Genomic DNA, 21021 nt, shown 5'->3' with positions numbered 1-21021 from the left:
AGCATTATGAAACACTAACTCTAATTCCATTTTAACCCAAGTGGACCTCAACATTGCATCATATTTTCTGAGGTGCTGTAATTTTACTGGGCTGAAAATCAGTAGTAGTTAGAGACAAACTGCAAGGTACTGCTTTGCCTTTGTGATCCAAAGCTCATTTTAAGAGTTGCACGATGTCAGAGCTCAAAATACTTCAAATTATTGGGCTCAGACAAACTCCAGTATCAGCCATTCTTAGATCTGTCAGAATATTGTCCACCTCACAGAAAGGTAACTCTTGCATGCAGATAGAAAAATGTATCGTCCCTACAGGTCTTCTAATCCAGATTTCTTCAAACATTTCTGTTGTTGAATGTTCTCGTCTCTGTTCCCTTCTGGTATTCCCATAGTAACCTCTGAGTGCATCTCCATTTGCATTGACATTTGTTTCTGTTGGATAAAAATTACATTATGCACAACATCTGCATTCAATGGTATTACAAATTCTGAATATTTTTACAAGCATGCTACTTATTTAGTGTTTCTAGGATTAGGACAAATTACTTACTCTGTCATGTAACTGGAATACAGAGATCATGAGAGTTACTCTCTCAAAGTTGCTCACAGGCAAATTTGCTTAGTTGTTCTGAGCCCTAATTTTGTTGCTTGTCACCCTCCAGGATGATATGACTATGTACCTAAGGTTTATGTCAAAGTCACAGTCTAGCTTTCTTATCTGTTGGATAAAACAGATTATCTCAGTACCATTCTCCACAGTCGTCTTAACTCTTACAGTATGTCCAAAGCCAATGTCTTTGCTATTTCAGGTGTCAGCAATATTTGAGATACTGATATGTTCCATATGTTTTATTCAATTTATATTTCCTAGAAGTGCTACCAACAGTCATCTCAGCCACTTGTTGTAATCATCTAGACAGTAATTACACATCTATGCTGAGGTCTTCCTGTCAAAGGTATATTCAGTGTTTGTAACAGTTTGGGGACAGGAATTTCTTTTTTCTTTGTTAGTGATATTAAATATATATTTTTTTGTAGTGATCATTGATTGCTGTGCTTTTTTATTTATATATTGAATCAAAGACCCCTAAATAGCAGTGTATGCAGTTCTAGGGTGGAGGGGGTTACACAATATAAGTTTGATGGTGGCGATTTTATCTTTACATTCTGCCAGTCCACACAATGGACTATCAGTTAATTCGTTCACTATTACTAATGAAAAGGGCGCCAAAGTATTTTTGCACAGAAAATGTGGTAAATGTGACACCTTTTGGATCAAATTTGGTCAAATAATTTTGGCCAGAAGTGTCATAGAAATGACTTTGAATCTTGAGAATAAGAGACTTGGCTTCAGTCCAGTTCTGGAGCTTTTGGGCTTTTCTTTTCTGAGAAGATGACTGTAAAGAAGAAGAGGAACACAGACTGCTCTAAAGAGCCAGCCCAAGGCTTGTGGAATGAATTCCAGGAGCAAGTTCAAAATACTTCAGTCTTGTCATTTGTAATATAATTATATAGCATATGCACATTGGTTTTTCCATAAATTTGTCTTTGAGAAGGTAAAATAAAACAAAACAAAACAACCCACGCCTCTTGCCTCACAATTCAAAATGTGATTCATTGATTGAGATGGTCCATGGTTTCTGTCAGAGTTTGCAATCATGTAGGTATATTTATACAAAAAGCAAAACACAGTATTAGAAGGCATACATTTTTCCCCTAGGAGAGAAGATGGCATAACAGTTCACATTGGCAACTGTTAGTTACATTGCTGAATGCACTGTTAGAAGACATTTTGATATTGCAGTGTGAGTACAATAATAAAGCAGGACGGAGTAAAATTAATAGAAATCCTGCAGAGGCTCTGGAGAAATGTTTTGAGTACATAGAATGGAAAAAATCCTCATTAGAGTTTTATATTTCAATGATGTTTCCCCCCCAAAAAACATAGTTTGGGCACACCTCCACCTTCTCATCATGTGTAGCAGGAGAATCAGGTAAGAGGCAATCTTACCATGCCTCCTAGAGCGCAGTTCACTCTGTAGCTTCACCAGAGTTATAAGGATCTAGACCACTGCCTGACTAGCACTTTTTTCCCCTCTAACTCACACAATGACAGCCAGTGATAAGAAGCATTGAATGTGCTAGCCAAGGAGCTCCATTAATGGTAGCCACACAAATATTGCAAATATTTGTTTTCTGTTTTGCTCAGTTGATTAAAGACTCATAATTTCCAATGAGATAATCTAGCATCTGAATTTACAGCACATCAGCTCTTTCAAAGTAAACACCTCTGTACACGGTTTTATCCCGCAGCAGGTGCACAGTTGGGGTAGGTTACGTTGCGTGCATTGTGGAGCCTCCTCTTATTTGCCATAAGAATGTGCACATTTACTACAACACAGCCAATGACTTGCAGATCTCCACAAAAACTTTCCCTTTGATAACTTGCCCGCATGCTTATGCATGTAATATCCCATAACTGACAATTCTGCAGGGAGGCAGGGTGGTCGCTCCTTAAAATGTTGGCCCATTGAGTGTGGGTATGCTGAAACACTTTGAGGCACACTTGAGATAATGCTCCCATTTTCTCCATCCTGTCTACTGAGATCATTGTCCTGTAACCTCCACAAGCTTTCTGTTCTCTTCTGGCTTCACTACAAACATTATGCATACCTTTTTCCCAGTTTTTCTTAAAAATGACCTGCTGCTCTAAATGTAATGTTGTACCATTCCGATCGCAAGTAATATCATACGTGTCAACGTAGTGAGAGAAAAAAGACAGACACTCTCTACCTGGTGGTGAGTCTCATCTGCAGCTAACCAAGTTTTGATATTATCTGAAGGGTGTGGAACAGGCATGGTTATAACTTCCAGGCATCTATACCTACAAGAGAGTGACACAGACAGGCGACTCAAATGTCTACGGGAACAGATCAGTCAATAACGCTTTGTAATAGATATGCCAATTAGACAGGCATCTACCGTTACTAAAACCATTCTACCCTTTTTTGTTTCACTGCAGACATTTTTCCCTATGTTTTTCCCAGCTCTTCTTCAGCCTGACTGGTTTTTAGCCTGCTAGAGATTTACGACCTGCACAAACATATGATTTCCAAGCAAAGCGAGAGCTTGTGGCATGCTACTATGTTTATAGCTAAAAAATTACTCCTATATTTTCTTTTCATAATTAAAAATATTACCTATAAAGTGTGATAATAAAAAAAGAAACATTGGATGACAGGTGTTTTGCTGAGGTCTAGCAGAATTCGGGTTTGAGAGTGAGTGGTACCTGCACAGAACCATGAAAATATTTTGTTCATCGCAAAGGATTATCTGTTGGTTTTGAGTACGATGTAAATTTTCCACTGAAAAGATCTACCAGCTGAATTGCTCTCTTGAGGCCAGAGTCACTCCTCATTATTTGACCAGAATATTGTTTTATGTTTAGATGCAGCTGGCTTTCAATTACAAGTTTTGTTTGCCCCAGGGGAAACTTCTTATTCTGTATTTTTATATTAGCTCTTTCATGTCTATAGTTCCTTGAGTCTTTGTTTACTGAAAGAAGATAGAGTGCATGATAACTTCTTTTATCCTAATCAGGAATAATATTTAGTCATTAATTAAATAATCATTTACTTTTAACAGAGATTCCATTTACATACTGTACCTTTCAAATATTAAGACATCTTGAGTTACCAGCCTATCCTGAACAAGTTTCTTTTTCAGTTCAAGAAAGCCTTCTCTACCATGTCAATAGGAAATCTGTGTAGCCAGGCAGAAAAGTAGTGGTATGGAAGCAGTCAGCTGCATTAATTGTTGGTGCGTGTAGGACCACTACTATTACTTTGTTGTACCAATAGTACAGCAAAGCAAATTCCTTCCGTCAGCCTGACTTTCCTTTCTTACTTATTTCTTGTAAACTGTCCAGCTTATTACTTTCGGTAATACCCATGGATTATGAAAAGAAATTGGGCAATGTCGCAAATGCAGTTCATCTTTGGCATGATTAACGTTGGTGGCCCTGAATGCAGAACCTGCGAAAGCATGGGGCAAAGTCACACTGAGGGTAGAGAGGCAGCAGTCAGAGTGAGGTGAAAAAGTGTCATTTGTAGTGGCAAAAAAAGTAGGGTGTGAGACTGGAGCTCCAGGGTCTGTGATGGGAGCTGTGAGATGACAGTGATAGGGCTCAGTATCTTACATTAGGTCTTAACACCTAGCACTCCTTTGTTAGAACAATAGTCGGCAATGCACAATTAACTGCTTCTTGTAAACGTAACTTATCTGAGAAGATCTGTATTTGACTGTAATCCATTGTATGGTTTGTTTACCCTCACTCTGACCTCTCTTCCACCAGAAATTTATACTACCTTCCAGAAATGTACATTACCTTCTACATGCACATGTCAGCAAGCCTCCAAGGAAAATCAGGAGATAAAACAATGTGAGGCTTAGCAGCATGACGTCCACTGTCTTTTCTTAAAAAGAAGAGAGAAAGGTAATGTTAATAATGTGGGAAAGGGTAGCTCATAAATGGACGAATTATATATTGACTCATAAATATTGCACCATTCCTGAACTGCCACAGATTTAAAGAAACATTTCCTGGAGCTTTTTTAGGGGAAACAGGGGCTTCTGACTTCAGCACTGTTCCTTCCTCCTCCTTTGAGCTTTCATCCTTGCTGCTGCCTTGATTCAGCACTTTCCCTGGCTTCCTCTGCTCCAGCAGACTCCATCCCCTCCTGGATTTCCACTCTCACATGCTAGGCATGGCCTGTCCTGCCACGGGATCCTTCCCTCCAGCCTTGATTCCTCTGGATATCAAACCCTCTGTCCATCCGCTATTGACACTCCTGCTGCTGCCCCAGCTGTTTCTGGATTCCTGCTGTTGCCACCTCCCATCTCCACACACCATGAGCCCCCTGTCGCTGCCTCCTCACCCCTTCACAGCTGTAACGGATTTAAGGCAAAATGAAAATAAAAGCTTTTTGTCAAACAAAATATTTGCTTTGACTCAAGAAGCAACATTTGGTTTTCATTATATTTACCTTTTTTAAGCCTGCTAGGCATACTCCTAAAGAAATGCCAGCAATACATATTTATACTGCTCTGTACCTTGCATTCCTTCCTCCAAAATACCCCAAATACCAAAAAGCAATGTCTTTGGTTGACTCAAAAATGTATTTTTGGCAAATTAAACTTTTTGTTTAATACCTAGCTTTAGAACCAGAATTAGTTTGGACTGCTTTGAAATAAGTACTTTGAAGAAAAGCAGGCAGGAACAACTCTTAAAATGTTAATAGTCCGAGGCCAGTTACACAATGGTTTTAGGATCAATCTAGATCAAATTCAAAGAACAAAAGAATTGTACAAAATTTCCTAGTTTGAACCCATCTGTAGTTTAAACCAAGGATATTATGAATCTCCACAAATTTGGTATGAAACCAAGAAAAAACTCGCTAACCTCTGGGCAGAACTGTGTATAAGAATAATCTTTATGTACTACTAAAACACAAAACTATTCTTTATTCACTTTAAGATGAAAAGGGAGTTTTTCCCTTCTTGTCCTTTGAGATGAGGGCTCAGAAAATATATTCTGAACAATCTCTGGACTGTGTAGTAGAAATTATTTTGTTTGAGGTAATTGTTCTGCATCATTCTGTTAACTCCGTATCACGTACACATTTGAGAAAAGAGGAAACAGTGGTCTTTACATCAGCCAAACCACAAAGAGATTTGGTTCTCTTGTTTTCTTACCTCATGCATTTTGGAAAGGAGGAAGAAAAAGAAGCACATATATTCTTTTAGGTGGACCATTTTATGGTGGGTTTTTTTCAGATGCAAATGCTTAAACTTAGTCACAAATAACAGTACTTTGAAACCAAAACAAGTGGCTTGGTTTGCAAAAATGCAGAACACCTCTGAATTACTGTTAACTTCAAAGCGATCTATGAATGCTCAGCAGCTCTAAAAATTAGACCAATTATTTCAAGTTTCTATATATAAATAAAGCTGATCAAACATTTCTTTTTTTGCAGAAAGTTTCTATACTAAACAGCTCAGTTCAGATTAAATTGTGGTTTTTTTCAAGGGCATATGTTAATTCCAGTGGAAAATGAATGTGTTTCCCATGAGAAAATTAACAAATTCTTTTCATGTCAAAGGAACATTTCAGAACAAATATTTTAGTTATGTTTTGAATTATGTTATTTCATTTTGATGTTTCAGCTTTTTTAAATGCAGGCTGAAATGCCTCTTAAAAATATGTTCTTAAAGAAATGTAGCACATTTCCTAGATGAAACATTGAAATGTCATGAAGAAGCAAACAAAAAGCAGGTCATTGCACGCTCCTTCAAGGCTTTCAGCAGAAAAAGTGACACATTCCAAAATAAAAATACTGAATAGATGTTTTTCCTTTCAAGTTACTCCACAGAAAGATTCAATTTTTTCAATTCACTGTGTCTATGAAATTAGGTACCTGACTTTCATGGAGTTACCATGAGTGTTACTACTAATAACAGGGTTTTTTTAATCTAGGCAATATTAAAATGCACTTCATAATGTCCACGTATACATGTTCCCAAAATAAAATGGGCAGAAAACTTTCTCTAGGCATCAAAGGAGATGTTTAAAGAGGTTTGCCTGAGCCTGTGATCCCTCGATGTAATATATTCATAGATTTATATTATAAAAGCCACCGATCCTCTCCGAGTACAGGAAGGAAGAAGGGAAATTGCCACATTACATGAGCTTGCACATATGTGCAGTATGCTCAAGGGGTAAATCAACAAGCTGCACTGAACACATGGAGGTATTACAGCTTATATGCAACGGCAGCCTTGTCTACCATAAACTTTCCTGAAGTGGAAGAAACACGCTGTGATTGTTCAACCTCAACAGCAGCTGTAGCGGAAGCTGGGAAAGCAGCGGTGTTGAAAACAGTTGAAGGAGAGTTGCAGCTGCTGAGAGCAAGGTTTGGTAGACTGGAACCAGGACAGGTGACTGTTCAACTCCATTTCCTTCTTTTGGTGAAGGGCTGGCAGGGGGTGAGTAAACCTACATTCCCCCACCAGGAAAAGCCCTTCTAATTTCCCCTCCCTCCACTGTCCGCACATCAGATGTGTTCGGCCTGACACCAGGCAGACCCCTCTGCTCGTCCTGCTGCGGTCCTAGGCTATCTCTGTCTTCAGGGAGAAGAAAGAAGCACCTCCAAAGGGCAATTCAAATCTCTGATGGGCTGAAACTTGTTCTCTCCTTCACCACAGTGAGCGTCTGGAGCAACTAGGTTTCTCTCTCCATGCATTTCACAAATGAAATGCTTTTGAAATGAAATGAATGAATCTGGGCCAACAAAGGTGGCAAGTGAGAGGTGCCAGCAGAACAGTGGGATGTGGTGAGGCATCTGACAGAGTAGGCAGGCAACATCCTATAAACCCTATTACTGAATTTACATTCAATCCATTGCAAAAATAATGTCTGACCTTGTATTTCCTGTGTCTTCAGATAAATATGTACTTGAAGCTCAACAGATCAAAAAGACATATTCCAAAATACACAGTCTGTTGCATTAAATGAAGATATTTATTTTGTTTTGGTTTATTACCAATAGTATTGTACTTTGTTTTTTGCATGTCAATGTACAGAGACAAGTCTACGCACCAGTTTCTCTTCATACATATAGAGCGTCACACCATTATACCACTTCCCTTTTACCTAACCTGACATCAAGAAGCTGCTGCATGTGGAGGCATTTTTCTCATCACGGAAAGCACAAGTTTCCCTTGTTAGCACACGAATGTTAAAATCTAGTCATAGAGGGTGAAGGAAAAGTATTACAAGGTTCTTGTTTAATTTGTGCTGAAGTGAGCTGTAGGAGCCACATAAAATATATTTAAGTGAGAGCTAAACCATTTCCTACCTCTGTCAGAGAGGAAATTATCCCCTGATGTAATAAAAGAAATGTTAAACTTAGTCCTTAAGGACTATGTGATTTCATTAATATTATGACTTTTGTGGGTTTCTTGGCTTACTAATTCCAGCTGAAAGCATTTGTAGAGATGCTTGGGCTGCCCGTTGCAGGGCAGGCAGGGGGGTGTTGTGGCCTTTTCGGCTGCTGACCATTTTTGTTTTCCAAAGACTGTCAAGAGTCAGATGTAACTTACCTCAGGAGAACAGCCCTGTGCTAGACTGCCTTAGGACCAAAGAAATACAACTCATTAGACCAAGGACTGCCTTCCCTACAGCACCTAGAGCTGTGTGAGCCGGGTGCGTGCCGTGGACCTCTAGGTACTGCTACAGTACAATATAGCAAGGAGAAGAACAGACATAGTAATGAAGTAAATATGTTGAATAGTAATAACGTATCTAGTGACAAGAGTTATGAATGGTAAATACATGATAACTTACCATCGTGAATAAACACTGGTTCACTCCATTCACTCCAAATCTTGTTTCTTATGCATATTTCTTTCTTTACCCTCACTTGTGCTGCACATTTTTTTGCTGGCTTATGAAATGGGTACTCGTATTTCTCTGCAGTGACATCTACAATCTATCAAGATAGGTTTAGGGGGTTATTTTAGGTGATTTCACATTGCAGTTCAAACTGATATAAATCTAGGGATGTAAAATACTATTATTTACATCTCAAATCTAGCAGGAAGAGATTTTCAGAACAAGTGTTTATGTCCAGACACAATCTGACTCTCACCTGGCATGTGTTAAAACTCAGGACTGAAAATGAAGGAGAGCCTAGAACTTATAAGATGGAAGGAGCTATCAGCTTTAGCAGGACAGTAAGAATTTGAAAACACTGATTCCCCTTTCATTTTTTATCACACCAAGTGTAGGATGAATACAGTAACTATGAAACTGCAAGTTTCAAGGTTTTGGTGTGGGTAGTGTGCTATACTTGGTTGTCTGGTAGAATAAAAGCTTGCATTTTTCAGCTGACTGGTGGTGAGGGATGCCCACTATTTTAGTGACTACCTTGAAATTTCTTGAATTGTGCCTATAAAAGAAAGCATGTCACTTCAAAAGATCAAGTCCATACAAGGAGTGTCAGAGTTTAAAACAGAGGGATCTCTGTTTTAAAAGTGATAAATCATTCATCACTTTTGAAAAGTGAAGCCAACTGCTGTAAATAAACAATGCTAAGAATATAAGAAAGAACAAAAAAAAAGCAGGAGAGGAAACTCCTGCTTATAACAATTAAAAATAATGTTAGGAAGTAGCAAAGAAGCAGGAAGTATGCATCTCAGACACAGAGGGGCCCAGAATCTTTGCATCTTTGGTGTTAGGAAAGCATGATGAGGTAGTACTATAAGGTCAACTTTAAGAAAAGGTGACCTCCTGCTCTCCTCATACTGACCAGTGTGCAGTGTAGATTTGACCCTGTGTACCATGGCATTTCTTTCTCTTCCTTCACATTCTTTAAGACCTTTCCAGATCTGATGTCAAAACTAGGTCCAAAAGTTCGCATGCTAAGTTTTTCAAAAGTAAGTAAAAATGGGGGAAAGTCCTTGGGATTTCAAAACTAAACTACAAGTGACTATGAGGGTTAAGTGCTAATCGAATGCTGTGCCTGAAAATTTCTTCCTAAGGAGCCAATAATAAGCTTATGTCATCACAGGAAATTTCCAAAATGCAGGACTGAAAGACTTCTTATAAAATTACGTAGGCCACCTCCCGGCAATCATGATGTGCAGCAACTTTCAGTCACATCTGCCCAGACCATTCCTGGAGGATGTTTATCTAATCCTTTGTCGGTAACTATACAGAGCCACCCCCAAGCAGCCTCAGAAATCTGTTCCTGTGCCAGACTTTCCTTGGAATTAGGGCACTTTTCCTAACTTTTAGCATATGTTTCCCTTGGTTTGAATTTAGCCAGTCACTTTTTATGCTACTCACAAGTTGACATGGGTAAGTATGATCCCTATGTTCTTATTAACAACCTTTTACTTACCAGAAGATTGTTAACACAAGTTACACTCCTTTACTCTAGACCATGTCCCTCAGTCTTCCACTCCTAGAGCACGTTTTCAAAGCTTATGCTCATTTTGATAACTCTTACTGATGTTCTCTGGACTTTTTTTCAACAGATTTGTATTATGTGGTGGTGCCCAAAGCACAATTTGAAACTTGAGGTAAAACTCAGAAGCTAGAAAGGCGAATTAGTCACAACCTACATCTCGCATGTGACATGCCTGTCATATATACTTGAGTAACATTTGACCTTTGTGTAATTGCATGGAATGATTGACTCAGCTTGTGGTTCAATGTAATCCACAGATCTTTTTTTCTTCTGCATTGCTGTCTACACATTAATTCCTTGTTTTGTATTGGCACATTTGACCTGTACTTGCTAATAATAGGATTTTGCTTATTCCTGAATTTTTGCTTGTTGATTTCAGACTTACCCAACATTTAAAGTTCTAATCTTGTTTCCCATAGTACATGCTGACCCTCCCTATCTTCCAGTCACAGACAGACTTAACTCCCTATTTTCAAGCTTTATCAATCTGTACCACAGTATTATTATTTGTATAGTAAGTATTCAGCAGGTCATCTCTTCAGGTATTCAGAATAAATAAATATAGACGTGTATATTTTAATCATTATCCTCTTACCTGTTCTTTAACAAATATCTACAAGTCTGCTTACGGATACCCTAATACCTCAATTCATTAAGTCTCTGTGACAGCAATTAAGACCTTGCTTTGACCAGGAAACAGAATCTCAGGCTTTCTCCATTCTTCTCCCTCCTGTGTCTCCTGTAATACTGGTGCAGATTTCTTCCTTAATCTCTCCCAGCCCACCCCCCATCCTCCCTTTTTGTGGTCCTTGGCTAGGTCACTACTGTTTTAATCTAGCTTTGACACTGATTCTCCTCAAATCTACCTTAAACCCCCCTCATTTAGCTGGTGCCCTCACATGTCTTTTTGTTGTTGTTGCAGCTGCCTCTCTCCTGTCTTCCCAAACCATCCTATCTGTGGAAAAAAAACCCCATGATTTTCCACTGCTGTAGGTGTTTATTCACTTCCATGCCCCAATGATTTTTCTTTGCTTTCCTTTCCTATGTTTATATACTGCAGATGTGTACAAAGCAGAGGAGCAGCTGTGTAAGAGAAGAAAAAATAAGAGGTTTATTCCATTTAAGTAAGGATGCTGGACTATTATATGTATTTGACATTTCCTTCCAGAGAGTGGAAGGTGTTAGGAAGCTGGAAACAGGGTCTGCAGTGGCTGCATGAACACTGTAGATTGCGGGATCCCCTTGCTCACCTTGGGCACATCCCAGCCCCACAGTGGGAGGGGACGCCTTACTCCCGGCCCTCCCCGTTTCTACCTCCCTTGTTCTGGGTCTTCAAACATGAAGGAAATCCGCGTGCATGGGCAGGAAGGGATCAGAGGGGCTCCAGCACATGTCTGAACAGGATACCAAGGATCCAGCATTAACCTCCTTTGCTCCCTCTGCTCACAGCCGTTAGTGATTAAGAGCTTTGTGAATGGACAGGGACAAGCCCCTAGATGTCTCTGGCAGGGGTTTTGAAACATTAGATTTGGGATTGGTTAAGGGGATGATAACTACTCTCAGAGGTGGCCTAAAAGGAGACTACCTGTCTTTATTCTGTAAAAACCCAAAGAGAACTGGGAAGCTTTGGCATCTCCATGTACAGACCTGAGATCTTTTTCCACATGCTGCAATGAGGGAATGTGGGAAGAGCCAGCCCTGTTCTGGAAGCTGCCTAACAGTATTAGCACTGCACCTGAATTAGTAAGCCCTGCTGTAATTTATGAAGATAACATTATGTGATCAATAACATGTCTACCTCATTGCACTTCTTTGTATGGTGTATAACAAAGAGTGTATGCATATCAATTTAGTCATATGTTCTTTCAGGCTTTAATTGTCTCTCAAATGTTTGCAGCCAGCTTACATAAGTGTTTTATTGTTAGGGTACTGTAGACTGGTTGAGGTGTGTGTTAGCTAAGATTTAGGTTCTTACAAAAAAACACAGCTTCAAAGAGAGCTTAAATGAAAACACCAAAGGTTCAGAAAATTCACATTCCAATACACATCTGAATTTCATACCTATCATATTCTAAATTAAGTCCTTGGCTTTCTACTCTTTGGGAGTTCAAATAAGAATTTGCATGAAAACTTTTCAGCTTTTATTTCCAGGTAATTTAAAAATGCCATGTGGTAATGTTAGGTGGCATTTAGTCACCATACAGCGTAATTTGAACTATAACTCTATCCTATTTCTTACTGGTAAGACTAAGAGAAGCTGCTGATACACCGTGAAAGATTTTTAAATATATATAATGTATGCAAACAACAGGGGTGATTCTTTTAGTGAGGTATATAGAAATAACAACAACAACGTGTTTTTTTTCTTAAAAAATATTATCAAAGTAGCTGCTAAACTTTTCATCAATACTCGTTTTTCAATAACAGAAAAGTCAATAGCATATGTGATGTTAATATACAAGTCAAATTCAAGATGAAAAGAAAAAAAACAACCAATCCACCTCAATGCAACCATGACTCTGAAAGGCTTCAAAAAATATGTTGATTTTTCATTTTTGACCAGAAAGACAAGAAAAGTTGTATTATTCATGAAAGACCTTGGGATTTCTTTAAAGTTTCTTTGAGTTTTTTAATTCTGCTAAATTCAAGGGAGGCCTAGTTTTTATGGAAGTTATGCTATACAGATTAAGTGTATTACCAAAAAACTGACTACCTTACGATCTGTTATTTTCACTTGATACAAAAAGCACTTGTTACTTGCAGACCCAAGAGTAGGCGGGGGTTTCCAGTGAATTTTAACACTTCTGTTTTCAAGGGAAACTGAGACGTTGATCGGTGGGTTCAGTTTCTCTGAAAAAAGAGCACAGAGAGACCTTCTGTACCTCATGTTCTTTCTCATATTTATGCTAATGAAAACAAACATAGTGCATTAGTCCTTAAAATACATAGCTGACTATTTTGGAGTTTTTTACACCCAAAGAAGGCATTCGGTGAGTGACACTTTTTCTTTAAAACTGCTGCTCGTTAAGTGGCATCCATTTCTGCCCCAAAATAAAGAGAGGGAGGGTTTTTTTCCACATATCTTTCCAGGGAAGGTAGCGAGGGTGGGCAGGAGGAACAGATCCTTTGAGTTCACTCTCCAGAGTCTGGGTGGGTGTTGAGGAGACCTCCAATCTGCTACAGGCTCCCTGCCACGTAGGATACATGTGTCTTGTGGGATACCCCAGGCCTGCCCATAAGCCTGGTAGTATAACTTTGAAAAAAATTGAATTTCATCTCTCACTGAGAGGTTACTGAAGGGGTACTGGCTCCTGGCAGGTCTTATTCAATATATGAAGTTTGTTGCAGATGCTTAAAAAATATCTCTCTCTCTCTCTCTCTCTCTCCTGTAAATGGGCAAGCGAGCACTTGCTATGGAGGAAGCAAGATGTGCTTACGAGATGTAAACAAACAAATAGACCATGCGTCATGTTACTAGAGGGGAGATTAGACTGCAGGGGCTGGTAACTCGCAGGAAGACAATGGACCTCCAGGACCGTGCAAGGGCTAGGCTGGCTACAGCCAGATGGAGGCTTTCCTGTTGAAGAAGGGGAGCCCAGATACAAACAAGCCTTTTTGATGTGTGTGACCTGAAGGGTAGAACCACCTTCTCAGGAGGCAGAAGACAATCCTGGCTTGCAATATTGGAGCCTTGCAAGAGTAATTCCACTACTTACAATGTGAACAATTATGTCCCCTGCAAGTTCACTTACATTTTGCTGTGCCCTACCAAAGCCTGGCAATGGGTTTTAAAGGCAAGGCGAGCTAACAGGGTTTGTGCCTGGTGCTGAGACAGGAGGGGAAGCTGTTGGGCTGAGCCAGCTGTGACTGGCGTGCATCCTGATGATGGCTAAAGATGGTTAAGACGGGAAGGGAGGAAGAGGAGGAGGGAGGAAATGCTGGCAGTCTGGCCTCTGCAAAGAGAAGGCAGTGGCCACTCTCAACAGGAGGAAGGAGATTGAGTGGATGGAGAGAGAAGAAGGGAAGGGACAGCCTGTTCCCTCCTACTTATCCCCCCCGCTCACTCCTGCCCACCTCAGCCCTGTGCTCCCCGGGGAGGCCCTGGACTGGGAAGGTTGCCTGAGGAGTAGCAGAGGGGTGGGAGAAAGCGTGAAACTGCCAAGGTGGGGCTGGGCAAGCCCTCAGGAGGTTGTCAGGCAAATTAGAGTAGTTCAGGTTTCATCTCTGAACATTACGTGAAATCTTTTGTTGCTGTGTGAAACATTTGATCCTAAAACTGGATGTACTATGGCAGCTCTCTGCTCTGGAGTCTGTGGGTGGGATCAGACCTCAGCAGCCAGTCTGGAAGTGAGCATATTCCCAGTCAGCCATGAAAACAGAGTCTTCCTGCAGATTAGTTTTCCCCCCCTTTTTTTTTTGTCTTTTCAGAAAAATCAGATTTTCTTGAAAATGTTTTATTTTGCTGAAACAGAACATCTTGTTTATAGCTGGCTCTGATTGCAGTGTAAATCTTTGGGTAAAGCCCAAAATTCTAATGTATTAGAACAGAATAAATGAGATCTAACTCACAATAAATTTTTATAGTTTTGAATGACTGTTTTGCTATCCCTTGAGTTATGACTGATTCCCATGTTACATGTCTGACATGTGATCAACATGTTCATAATTTAAAAGGTACTTGAATCTGCAGTCTGTGCTAAAACTCAGATGAATTTCTTACCCATGAGATTAATTCAAACTTCCCAGAGAAGTAAAGAAAAACAATTTTGTATGATCATTCAAAACTGTCGATAATTAAAAATAACTGTCAAAGTATTTTTAACTGAAAAATGGCATCATAAATAAAATGTTACTAATGTTTGAGAACATTCATATTCTTAAATTCAGCTATGAATGAGACTTGTGTCTATTTATGTTCCTTTCTTTTTATTACATTTTCTTCAACATTATAAAAGAAAAAGAAAAGGATAGGAAATAGAAAAACTAGAGAAAAGAAGGGTATAATGGTTTTCAAATTACATTTTCTCACACTAGCCTATCAATTTTTTAAAATGCCAGTTATAGATAAACAATATTACATCAGAGAAAAGAATAAAAACCTTTGAGCAATAATCCATTTTGTTTGATCTTTGTGTAAAATTCCCAGCGAGATGAATGCATAAAAGGTTAGAATTAATATTCTGACTTTGTCACACTCCACTCTTTCTTTTCTTTGCTTTCCAGACCAATGAAATAACCAATAAATGAACTTTTCATAATAGGTAATAACAGACAATACTTACCTATTGTCTGAGGTGTAAAAGCTTTGTAATAAGACAGTCCTCTTGAATTATTTCTCAGATGTCTTACAGTTATGTTTAAATTGATTTTTCTTGATGGTTGGAAATATATTTCTCTCATATGGCATCCAATATTTTTCTTCCTTGCATTTTTTATATATTGCTGGCATTCAAAATCTTTTCCTACGTGTCTGTGAGAGGGAAATATGAGTCTTGTAAATCAAGGACTTAGGTACAAAAACATGGTTTCATACTTACTTTGCACAAGACTCTTACCTGTATGAAAAAAAGATCTGGATATCTTCAGGAGCTTCTGCTTTAATATTCCAGGTGCAATTAAAAAAAGAAATGTTATATATGATGCATGAAAGATTCTGAATATATACTGCAACAAAGAAAGGAGAAAAAGAGAGAGTGATGGATTACACGGATTTTCTAATAACAACATGATGGTTGCCTTTGCAAACCCATCATCGAGCCTTATTTCTAGAAGTGTGAATAAGTGGTAGGTGAGAACAAATGGGTCTTTCGGCTTTTTGGACAATGACAACTGAGAAGCACATCTTCTACTACCGCCAAAAGCCTTACTAAGCCATTTAAATAAAAAAATGTCTGGAGTAGTATTGAAAAGCTCTGCTTTTTTAAGATTTCCTGAAACCAGGTGATACAGAAGGCAATCTTCAAGAGACATGAGTTGCTAGGGAAATAGGAGAGAGTGGTCGGGTTGTTCTGACATCTCGCTCAGCAGAGCTGGAGTTTTCTGAATCTGAACATGTCTAATAAAGGAAATAATTCTGCAATATTCCAAGGTGTTACGTGTCATCTTCTTAACAAATCCGTACCAAAAAAGTAGCATAAGATAATAATGAGCTTTCAGAAATTATATGTCTCCGATTAAGACAGAATATTATCATGAATGCTTGGATGTCTTAACAACACGTAGGAAATAGCTGACCTGGAGGTGCCTTGTAAGTAAATTCTGTCCAGCCACTCTCCTTAATTACGTCTTCTGTTTCTTCTGCAAAAAGTTGTGTTTTAACTTTAGCATTAAAACCAGAATGTAACTCAAGACGTATTATCTTTTTCTTCTCCTGCAGTCTTTCCTAAGAGGAGGAAGAAGGAATTGCATGAAGGTAGATGGTACTAAGTATTGAAAGTGAAATTATGCAAATTCATCTACTGAATAAAGTAACAGATTATTTCACTTTAAACTATGTGCAACCATTGAACAACTTACTTTCCTTTCACGAGTGGTATTGAAGAATTTATAGCTCAAAATATACTTCACAGTGTACTTCTCAGTTTCTTCTTTTGTCAGATTATTGTTCCAGGACAAAATAACTCTCGACTCATGCTTGGTAATCCGCAGAACATTATGTAGCCCAAGAACATCTGCAATTACAATGAAATTACACAGAGGAGAGGGCCCACCTCTGTGTACACAAAGGATTTGGCTCTCAGTAAGGCTTGCATACCCAGTAGCTCCCCCAGGAACTCTGTTCTTACATGGAGCAGGTGGTTGCTGAGCTCTGTTGAATATGACTGACTTTAGTGGTGATATTCATGATTACCCATCTGCACCTCCCGAAATGTTAGGTGATTCACTTTTACCTGTCTTGGACACCTCTCCTAGCACAGGTCTCTCTATGGGCTGTAGCAAGTGCCTTGACAAGTTCACGTTAGACATCTGGGATGGCTAGCATAGGATGAACTGTTACTAAATATTTTACTTACCCACTACATCTGGTTGTCCACTTGCCAGGCTAGTGGAAAATAGTGTCTTACGCTGGAAAAAACTTAATATCAGCATGACAGGAACGACTGTAACACGTGCCATAGCAAATGCTTTGGGCCACAGGTCTGCAGAAACTGAGACTCTTTAGTTCCAAATTTGGTTGAAAAAGCACTTAGAACATGAGGTTTTCATTTTGCATCTGTGAAATAATATGAAACAGTCACTTAACCACTTAAGCGATGTCTGAAGTATAAGAAGTAAATATGAAATGACTTATGTTTAATGGGTCTTGTTGAGCGGTGCCTTCTATTCCCAGGATGTTTGTATCTAAGCGCACTCTTTAACTGGGTGCCAGGGCCAAAGAGGACAGGTGTGCCATGCTGAGCTGGTTTTGAATGGCAGTACTGCTTAGATTGCGAGGCAAGACCACAGGTATGACACTACTGATACTGAAAGCAGACAGTTTGGGTAGGAGCCACCTGACATAACTTTGGCTAGATACAAAACCAGCAGCTGTAACTGTATGAGTTATCTAGCCTCTAGTGGCAGCAGAGCAACTGTCACGTCAAGGTTGTGATTCGCGTTACCTGGTTTAGGTATCTGCTTTAGGAGGATATGAACTGTAACTATCTGAGGAGAGATGAATCTTGCCATTTGCAAAAGTGACTATCAGCAAGCATATATCAGGTGTTTGCTAAATTTGGGATACAGTGAGAAAACAGATTCTGCGCTGGTCAAAGTTGGTTTTAGAAAGACATAATTGCTGTTTGATGGCTGAGTATTCATTCAAAGGTTGTTTTAATGTAAAACAACCTCTGAGACCTTACCAGTTCTTCACAGAATGGGGTCTTTCACTCACAGACTAACTGATTTATCGTGACTCTGTTTTCAATACTAAATCCTCACACACACTCTATGTGTATTATCCAGGGATCAGCAAAAGGATCCCTGGAGCCGTATCAAAATGTTCATAATACATTGACTAACAAGAGGCACTGGTCATGTAGAGGAAAATGTGTGACTATTCAGCACATCCAAAAAATCTGCAACGAGATTACCTGGAAAAAAAATATACACATGCACTTTCATTTATAATGTTATTTTGGTATAATGCAGTGAACAAGAGGTCATTTAATGAATGCTGTCATTGTTTATAAAGTGCTATGAAAAATCATTACAAAATGCTTTAAGACAGAGATTCCCCCACCTGGTTCATTCTGGTACTGATCGCAGCTGTAGCAACAGCAGCAGCTGTAGTATGCGTGCCGTGCATGTATGCGCACGGCAAACAAAAGAAGTGAGTAAATTTGGCTTGGTGTGCCCTGGAAAGGAGTCAATTCTAATTGCCTAGAGAAGGAAGGAGTGAGCTGTTCTTACCCTCACTTCTTGTCAATGATGCCTCTGGAATGGTAAGGTGTGTGGCAAAAGTCAGGGAAAGTATGAAATGAAAACAAAGACCTTCAGGGGTTTACAATTCAACATGCAGTGGCTGTAAAGGGCTCATCATGAGATGGAGCAATCAAAAATACTCCTAGGAACATGTATATACTTTATTTAAACTTAGAGAAAGGGGAAAAATGAGGATAGAAAACACTAAGCGAGTTAAAATATTTGTGGCTGTTAGTAACATGACTACTTTTGTGGAAAACATGAGTCAAAAGGAGACCTGAAACAGGAAAAGGAACAAAATAATTCTTAAAGTCGCAACAACTTTTGGTTCTAGACATAAAAATAGAAATCATTTGTGAGGTAATATAAATGCATTCAGTTGGAGAAAGGAAACACAGAGGCAGAGAAGGAAGATTTTTAAAATAAGTGAATAAACTCAGAAAAAAACAACCAGCTTGAGTCAAAGAAAGGCATTTCAGGAGAGGTCATTGCTGTTTCCTGGAGGTGACTTCTTCCTAGGCGTACCTTTCGTACAGCACTGAGAGGCACTTCCCCACTCAGTGTGCAAAGAACTCCTGCACCTTGCTCCCACAGGCGCTGCAATGGCAGAGAGTGTCAGCAGGCTAAGAATAGGACTAGACAAATTTGTGGAAAGCAGGTCTATGAGAAGCTACTAAAAAGTGTTAGAGATGGATATACCCTCTAACAACCGTAATTCAGCAGCTGCAGATGCTGGTGGAATACTTGGAGAATGGGTTGCAGGAAGTGGTGAAAGTCGTGGATTATACCTAAGTAACACCTCCTATTGCCCCTGCTGCAGGCAGAACAGCAGATGGACCGCTGCGCTGACCCCACAGGGTATTTCTTATGTTTATATGCAATGAATTGGTCCACAGAAAACAGCAAAGCGAAAGCACTGCAACATAAGGACACCCAAGGTGATCAGGAGGGGACAAAAAGCCATCCATACATAAAAGGCTTTTGATCCACGACTTGTCAAAGAATGCATATTTCCATTTATCCCAGCATAGCTGAGCAGAAAGATGGAATATTTCTTCTCAAACATACACAGACAGGACTGTGTGTTTCTAATCCTGTGCTACAAAGAGCTTTATGTTAACATATGGTGCTGAAATTCAGTCTATGAGGTGTAAAATGGGACAAATTATCTCAATAATCTAAATAATAAAAGAAAAACCTTAAAGAAAAAAATTATTCCTTTCCAAACAGTGCACTGTCAAAAAATACTGGTTTTTTAGTAGGAAAGTATTATTAATATTTAAAATCAGTACTACACTTATGTTTTACTTTTTTTTGGTATTTCATTTATCCCCTCGCTTTCATTGCTGAGCTTCAGCTACAGCCAATACCTGTTGGTTGCTGCCCAGCAATGTCTGGTTTTACAATAGTGGGTTGCTGGAGTAAGAGAAAGGGGAGGTAACGTAAGGGGAGCTGCCAGCCCATACACCACAGCAGCTGCAGAGATTGTAAGGGCTTGTGCAAAACCCACCTGGTGAATCTGGGAAGTAGACACTCAGGGCAAGAAAAATGAAAGTAGTGAAACCAATCTTCACAAAACTTAGTACAGTTACTTTGAGTGTGGGGAAAATGAACCCCTTAATTTTAAAAATTCAGGAGACCTGATTTTCCTGAGTTGTAGATCTGTTCACTCTCCATGTGTCTGAATAAAGTCATTTTTGAAAAGTTTGTGGGGCTGATTATTATATCTTCCTAAATACAAAAGTTAACGTTTCAAGAAACAGTTTTTTTCTTTGAAAAAAATAGTAAAATTGTTCGAAAAGACAATTTCAAGTGCTCTTGAAAAATATATTATGCCCAATTTAGACGATAAATTCAATCACTAAACAACGAAATCTTTTATTCGTGGCTCTAATGCACTGTCTTAGCTAAGGGGAATCACTAGGACTGTTTGTCTGATTAAGACTACCTAAAACTTATGCTTCATCTAAGGCTGTCGATTCATATTTTTCAAAGCCCCCATATTTGATATAGACAATGTTGAAATTGATTAAGGAATAATGAAATAAACAATATAGGTCAAATACATTTTAAAGGTCTGGGCAGCTGAAGAATCAAAACAACAGTACCATTTACATTCCTTTTTTCAAAACTTACCTTCATTTTAATGCATGTTAAATCCTGGATACCTATGCATTGTTTGGTCTGAGAAGCAGGAGAGGTCAGCACTGGAGAATGTCTTCATTTAAGACTATAATGAGAAATTGATTCGAGAGACTTCCCTTTTCGCAAGACACCACCTCAGAAAAGCCCGTTTCCACTGCCACTTCCCACTATGGGACCGAAGCACACCTCTGAGTATGCAAACACTAACTGCAACCTTAGCTAAGTTCTTCAAAATACCTTGAAAGAGGTGCACCTCTGGATGACTAACTCAGTGGTCAGAGCTGTTACTATTTTTTCTCTCTTTTCATACAAAGAGAAAGATTTCTAAACATTTTACATATTGTAATGAGCTCTTACCTTTTAAAAGACAGTTCATAGGAGAAATTAAATCATGTAGTGCAAGTGGTGGCTATGAAATTAAAACCTCAGAAAGATCATACCCTAC

General features: G+C 39.0%; 1 protein-coding gene across 1 annotated transcript; it reads right to left on the bottom strand.

Moving 5' to 3' along the window:
- Positions 1-306: 306 nt before the first annotated feature.
- On the bottom strand, positions 307-17144 carry LOC142074850 (interleukin-5 receptor subunit alpha-like). Its single transcript, XM_075135790.1, has 10 exons — positions 17042-17144; positions 16545-16699; positions 16263-16410; positions 15584-15692; positions 15311-15498; positions 12742-12878; positions 8402-8546; positions 4385-4472; positions 2791-2881; positions 307-429 (listed from the first exon to the last, which is right to left on the bottom strand). The coding sequence occupies exons 1-10, from the start codon at positions 17142-17144 to the stop codon at positions 307-309; spliced, it is 1287 nt and encodes a 428-aa protein (XP_074991891.1).
- Between the last annotated feature and the right edge of the window lie 3877 nt (positions 17145-21021).

The sequence above is a fragment of the Calonectris borealis genome, chromosome 1 (assembly GCF_964195595.1).
Source record: "Calonectris borealis chromosome 1, bCalBor7.hap1.2, whole genome shotgun sequence".
Classification (NCBI taxonomy): Eukaryota; Metazoa; Chordata; class Aves; order Procellariiformes; family Procellariidae; genus Calonectris; species Calonectris borealis.
Note: the sequence above shows the minus strand (reverse complement) of the source record. Positions and strands in the feature narration are given on the sequence as shown.